At 60.0% G+C, this 6,568-nt stretch overlaps 1 protein-coding gene across 1 annotated transcript in view; it reads left to right on the forward strand.

The window, feature by feature from the left end:
- Window positions 1-6,568, forward strand: part of NADSYN1 (NAD synthetase 1) — a 38,593-nt gene that overhangs the window by 27,820 nt on the left and 4,205 nt on the right. The window contains exons 13-18 of the mRNA XM_007949271.2: window positions 698-800; window positions 1,628-1,796; window positions 2,024-2,159; window positions 3,279-3,385; window positions 5,169-5,300; window positions 6,050-6,119. Coding sequence (XP_007947462.1) covers window positions 698-800; window positions 1,628-1,796; window positions 2,024-2,159; window positions 3,279-3,385; window positions 5,169-5,300; window positions 6,050-6,119 — 717 coding nt within the window. The remainder of the gene's footprint in view (window positions 1-697; window positions 801-1,627; window positions 1,797-2,023; window positions 2,160-3,278; window positions 3,386-5,168; window positions 5,301-6,049; window positions 6,120-6,568) is intronic.

Consider the following 6,568-nt stretch of genomic DNA (forward strand, 5'->3'; position numbering starts at 1 on the left):
TGACAGCCTTGGAGACCCTGTGGGCAGTTCCACTCTGTCCTCTAGGGGCGCTGTGGGTCAGAATGGACTCCAGGCAGTGGGTGTGGTTTGGGCCTGGTTGAGGACTGGGCAGCTGGTGGTAGTTGTTCCCCATGATGAAACTGGCAATCACCTCCAAGGTGGGACCTACCACAAGCAGCTGAGTAGCTGCTTTGGGTGTGTGGTCTGCTTCCTGTATATAAGAAACAGCTTTGGGAAGGGTCTCTAGCTTATGGCATGCTTGAATCCTGCATGTAGCTGTGTCATTGTTCAGCAGCCTGCCATGCACTGCTGACCTTGGGACTTTCAATAGATTTTGAGTTAATGGCCTGCCACGTGGTTTGGTCACAATGGGACTGTGCCTTTTTACTTGTCAGCCTTGGGCTTGGCAGCCTCAGCAGCCAGCAGCTGTCTGAGTGAAGAGAAGCCTCTAGCTCCAGTGCCCTGGGAGCAGGAGGCAGAGCTGGACCCCAAGGTTGAGGGGCTTTCACCCAGCCCCCAGAGCCTGGCACTTTGAACTCAGACATAAAGCCTCCAAATTGTGAGAATAAACTCGGGTTTGTCAAGGTGTCCCATTGGTGGTGTGTCCTGTCGGAGCGGCACCAGGGAACCAGGACAGGCGGTGGACACGCAGCTCTCCGAGGCTCTGCTCACCCTGCCTCTGGTCGGTCTGTTGCAGGCGGGGTTCTTCCTGCCCCTGAGCGGCGGGGTGGACAGCGCGGCCACCGCCTGCATCGTGTTCTCCATGTGCTGCCAGGTGTGCGAGGCCGTCAGGGACGGAAGTAAGTGGATTCGTCGACCTGAAGGAGGCTGTGGTGGGGCTGCCCCTGGCTGAGGAGCTGCTGTGGGCAGCCAGGACACCCAAGCGGTGGGCCCTGGAGGTGAGGGAGGTGTTACAGACGCACTCAGATGTAGTAACGTCCTGGCCGTGCCCGGGGCCTGCAGGCGTGAGGCTGTGAGATGACAGCCCGTTCGAGGCCACAGGGCTGTGCTGACCCGGCCACGGCCGCTGGCTGCTCCCGCCTTGGGTGGTGCAGCGAGGAAGAAGCACGGGCTTCGGGGTCGGGCAGAGCTTGGTTCACAGCCTCCCGCTGTGTGCTCTGACGCTGGTGGCCTTACACGTGCACGAGGAGACGAGTGATGATGCTGTTCCAGGGGCAGTGGCAGGGATGCAGCGCTCGTGCCCTGTCGGGTACCCAGGTTCAGTCCCGGCCAGTGCGGCTCACATGCCCCGCCGGCCGGCTTGGTGGAGGGCCGGCGTGCTGCTGTGATGGCGGACGGGTTTCGTGGGTTCCAGGCTGGGCCAGGGACACAGGCCTGACTGTCTGCTGACAATGAGGCAGTGAAAGCAGGGATCTGGGCGCTCGGACCACGAGCAGGGACCGGGGCTGTCCCGACCGAGAGCAGGGACCGGGGAGGTCGGCCCGAGAGCAGGCGCAGGGCGGGTGCAGGGCCGGGCAGTGTTTGGTTCTGTTGTCAGAGGAGCCAGGGTCAACTTGCCGGCAGCTCCCGGCAGTCTCAGGACCCCCAGGGGGCAGGCTGCCAGCTGGTGACACCGATGGAGGGGGATTCGGTGGCAGGTGTCGCAGCGGATGGCCATGGTTCTCAGATCAGCAGGTGCTGGCTGACGTCCGTGCCATCGTGAACCAGACCAGCTACACCCCTCAGAACCCCCGCGAGCTCTGTGGACGGCTGCTGACCACCTGCTACATGGCCAGTGGGAACTCCTCCCAGGAGTCCTGCATGAGGGCCAGTGAGTTGGCCCATCAGATTGGAAGGTAGGGCAGGTGGCCACTAACCCTGGGCGTGGATGGCCACTGTGACAAAGATCAGTGTCACTGGGACTTGGCCTGTGACTGAGTGAGTGTGTAACTGTTTATCCCAGAGTGACCTGGGACTCTGTGTCCCTGAGTTGTGCCCTGACCTGCTTAGCGTGGTGGCATTCGGAATGGTGTCCCTGCCTGGGCCACAGGCCGCCCCTCCACACTCACCATTTCCCTTGCAGCTACCACTTCGGTCTCAGCATTGACACGGCCGTGAGGGCCATCATGGACATCTTCAGCCTGGTGACAGGGAAATACCCTGTGTTTGCTGCCCACGGGGGAAGCAGCAGGGAGAACCTGGCTCTGCAGAATGTGCAGGTGTGTCCTTGTGTGTGTGAGTGCACATGTGTGTGAGTGCATGCATGTGTGTGGCCTTGTATGTGTGAGTGCATGAACGTGTGTGTTTGTGAATGTGTGTGTGGAGTACATGATTGTGAAAGTGTATTGCATGTGCCTCCGTGTGCAAGGAGTGTGTGGGTGTGTATGTATTGTGTGAGTGTGAGAGTATCTGTGCATGCATGCAGTGTGCATGAGTACATACGTTAGTGTAAACATGCATGAGACTGTGTGAAGATGGGTGTTGTGAGTTTAACATGTGAGTGGGAATGAGTGGCATGTATTAGTGTGTGTGTGTTAAGGTGTAAGCTGAGTGTACAAGTGCATGAGTGAGACCATGTGAGAGGGTCAGAAAACAAATGTGTGACTGTGTGTGTTGAGTGTGCACATGTATGAGTGTATGGATATGTGTGTGTGGTGTGGGTGAGAAAATGTGTGTGTTAATATATGAGTGTTATAAGTGTGTGCATCATGAGTGCAGATGCGTGCACATGTGTGAAAATGTGTGTGTATGTGCATGAATGTGTCATGTGTGTCCATGCGTGAGTGTGGTATGGATGTCCATAAGAAAATGTGTGTGTGCATGGATGTATCATGCATGTCCATGTGTGTGTATGTGTGAATGTACATGAGAAAATGTGTGAGAATGTGAGTGCAGGAATGTGTGAGTGTGTGCACGCATGTGCGAGCGTGTGTTTTCCGCTGCAGGGTGCAGCACGCCCACTCCCTCCTGGCTGCTGCAGCCCAGTGGGTCTGGCCAGTTGGAGGATGGCCCAGGGTTCCAGAGCTCAACCCTGTGTCCTGTCGTGTGTGGGTGCCCTTTGCTTCCTTCCTCTGGGAGTGAGGTGGGGTGGCCGAGGTGGCCTCTGGCCCTGGCCTCCGTCCCACCTGGGCCCCATTTCCTCCATCTTTGAAGCCCAGGTCCTGCTGAGCCTGCTTGAGTCCCTGAAGCCCCACCACCCAGAAGGATGTCTGTGACGCTGTTTTCATTTCCTTTCCTTCACGCAGTTGCAGGGGATGCTTTCTCTTGAGCTGGGGTGGTGGCATGCTGGGGTGCGGCCCCACAGCCCCTCCCAGGTGCCCTTTTCCTCCCTCATCCAGGCTCGAATCCGGATGGTGCTTGCCTACCTGTTTGCCCAGCTGAGCCTCTGGTCCCGGGGCGCCCGCGGGGGGCTTCTTGTGCTGGGATCAGCCAACGTGGATGAGAGGTGTGTATGCCCAGGGCATGCGGTCACGGGCTCCCTGTCTCTGAGGGCGAGGCTGCAGGAGGCCGTGTTTGCAGGTATCTGCCAGTTCATGCACTGTCTGGGTGACACACGGGGCCCGTCCACGTCACCCCATCGCCAGTGTCCGTGTGATACATGGGGCCCATCCACATCACCCCATCGCCAGTGTCCGTGTGATACACGGGGCCTGTTCGTGTCACCCCATCACCAGTGTCTGTGTGATACATGGGGCCCATTGATGTCACCCCGTCGCCAGGGTGTGTGTGACACACAGGGTCTGTTGGTGTCACCATGTCACCCACAGCAAGGCAGAACCCCAACCGCAACCCATTGTCATGGTGTCGATTCCAACTCCTAGTGACCCCTGTGTGACAGTAGAGCTGTCCCGGAGGGTTTCCTTGGCTGGTGTCATTAGGGAAACATCGTTAGGCCTGTCTTCTGTGACCCCTCTAGGTAGGATCAAGCTGCCACCTTTCAGGTTAGCTGCCAGGCACAAACCCTTTGCACCCCCAGAGCAGCATGTGGTCAGGACGTGAAGGGCCCGGGAGGCTGTCCGTCAGCCCAGCAGACGGAGACACTGAGGCCTAGCGTTGTGTCTTGGTGAGAGTGGGGGTGGGGCAGAGACAAGTTGTTCTCTGGGAACGTGGAGAAAAGCCAGTGCTGAGGGGCAGGCTGTCGATCGAGCCAGGGGCTGCAGCCCAGGTGCCTTTTCCGGCAGACCAGGTGTGAGGAGGAGGGAGAGAAGCAGGCTGGTTTTGAGGAAAGTTTACGAAGCAGGTGTGTGAGTGAGAAGGGGAGTGTCGAGAAAGGCCCGAGTCAGGAGGGGTTTCCGGGAAGAGCGTGATCACGGGCACCCACGGTCCAGCGGGAGAATGTGGTGGTCTGGTCTGGTGTGCCGGCGCGGGGGGCTGGGGGAGATGGATGCTGGCAGAGAAGCATAGGTCTCCGTGGCTGCTGGGACAGAGAGGCACGGCAGCACGGGTGGTACCTCGCAGCTCTGGGCATTACACGTATCAGGGTGTCCTGGGGGTGCCAGGGAGAAAGAGGCGGCCCGCTTCCTTGGCCGTGTGTCACTCTTGTCAGCTGCTGCCCGGTTGCCCCGACTCGGGACCCCCGTCCTCAACGGAGCAAAGGCAGCCCTTCCTCCTCGTCTCTTAGTCGGGAAGAGGGAGTGGGCTGCTGAACCTGCCGTCACCACAGCGGCACGCACGCTCTGCCGACAGCCGGCTGGTGGCCCTGCGTGAGGTGCCCTGGCCAGGAGGGGACGCCGGTCTGCCCCCTGGAAGGCCAGCACTCTACCACAGAGCCACCACGGGCCTGGTCTGACTTTGCCATGTCAGGACACATAGTCCCAAGTTCCAGGGACCAGACGTGGACGTCTTTAGGGTGATCCTCTGTCGACCACAGTTAGAGGTCACAGCCTGGCAAGGTGGCCCTCACTGCCCCGGCCGGCACCCTCCTTGTGGGGGTCCCACCCCGTCCCCCTTCTCTGCACTGCTTGCTGTCTTTGCTCCTGCCTGCCCTGGCCCAGCCTTGGCCTTCAGACAGGCCGCCCCCACCAGACACTGCCGCCCACCTGCCTGGCCCTGCCGCCCTCCCTGACGTGCAGACCTCTCTCCGTGGCACCTGCCCCCAGCCCCGTCTTCATCTGCTGCGGCCACACCCGCTTCCCTTAGACACTCAGATGTGCTTCTGGGCTCTGAGAAGTGGGGCCGCCAGTCCCTCGTGAGCAGAGAAGGGGACCCACACGTCCTCCTCCCGACAGTCTCCTCGGCTACCTGACCAAGTATGACTGCTCCAGCGCGGACATCAACCCCATCGGCGGCATCAGCAAGACGGACCTGAGGGCCTTCGTGCAGCTGTGCCTGGAGCGCCTGCAGCTGCGTGCCCTGCACAGGTGAGCCACTTCTGCACGCGGCCGGAGCCGCTGGCCTCGCCCCACTCACACCTGCAGCCTGCGCTCCTGCCCAGCTTTGGCCACGTCCCCTTTCCGTTGCCCGTCACCCCTCTGTCCCAGTGTTCTGGCCGATCCATGCTCCAGCCGGGCCCCTCTTCCCCTCACCAGCCTCCGAAGCCCAGTGGTCAGGCACACCGTCCATTGCCGAGGTGACTGGGTGCCTGGGTGCCTGGCACCTTCACACAGCTCGTTGAGTTGAGGAAAGCCCTGTGCTTTCTGAAACCTGACACAGACCTGCCGCTGGAGATGTCCCTTCTGTCTTCAGGTCTCGCCCAGGGCTCTTGACTGGGGTCGTTGGGCCCCCAAGAGCAGTAACTGGCAGTGTGATGTTTATGTTGTCCCGGCGGGTACTACTGCCCCGTGTCCTACAGTGCGCTGCACGGCCCCACCACAGGGGTGATGGCCCTAGGTGTTCATGGTACCCAGGTTATAAGCCCACTGCCGTGGCCCCATTGCCTGGCCCCTCCTTTCCCGGGGACTGTGGGCTGCACCACTCTCAGGTGCCGTGGCCAACACGCTCTCTCCTTGGATAGCGTCACGTGGCCCTCCACCCAGCCTCGCTGACGTGGTGGGAGTGGATGGCCGCCTTGCTCGCGGCCCACAGACTCAGCCTGGACACAGCTGAGGTGGTGATGTTTTCAAAGTGACAAGTCGCAGCCCAGCGACTGACCTCTGTGTCTCTATCACAGCATCTTGTCTGCCCCGGCCACCGCAGAGCTGGAGCCCTTGGCTGATGGACGACTGTCCCAGACCGACGAGGTATGGTGGGGCCTGTCACGGCAGTCCCCTCCTCTGCCTGCCCCCTGTCCCAGGCTGGGTCCCTCCACATACCCCTCTGCCTGGGGAGCCTGGGCCGTCCTGCTGAGGATGGTGGACACCTCTCCCTTGCTCCTGATTTCAGGCAAAGTCATGTGGTCTTTCACCTTGAGTGTGCAGCAGCTATGAGATTTTTCTGTACCCTTTTATCATATAGGCCTTCCATTTCCAGTTTATTGAGAGTTATTCCTAGTTTTTGAATGGAAGAAAGATGAGGCAGTCTGCTTCCCTAAAGATCACAGCCTTGAAGACCCTGTGGGGCAGTTCCACTCTGTCCTCTAGGGGCGCTGTGGGTCAGAATGGACTCCAGGCAGTGGGTGTGGTTTGGGCTTTGCTTCTGTGAAGATTGACAGCCTTGGAAACCCTGTGGAGCAGTTCCACTCTGTTCTCTA

Source organism: Orycteropus afer, unplaced genomic scaffold (assembly GCF_000298275.1).
Source record: "Orycteropus afer afer isolate SDZICR_OR568_19922 unplaced genomic scaffold, OryAfe1.0 scaffold00244, whole genome shotgun sequence".
In the NCBI taxonomy this organism is placed as follows: Eukaryota; Metazoa; Chordata; class Mammalia; order Tubulidentata; family Orycteropodidae; genus Orycteropus; species Orycteropus afer.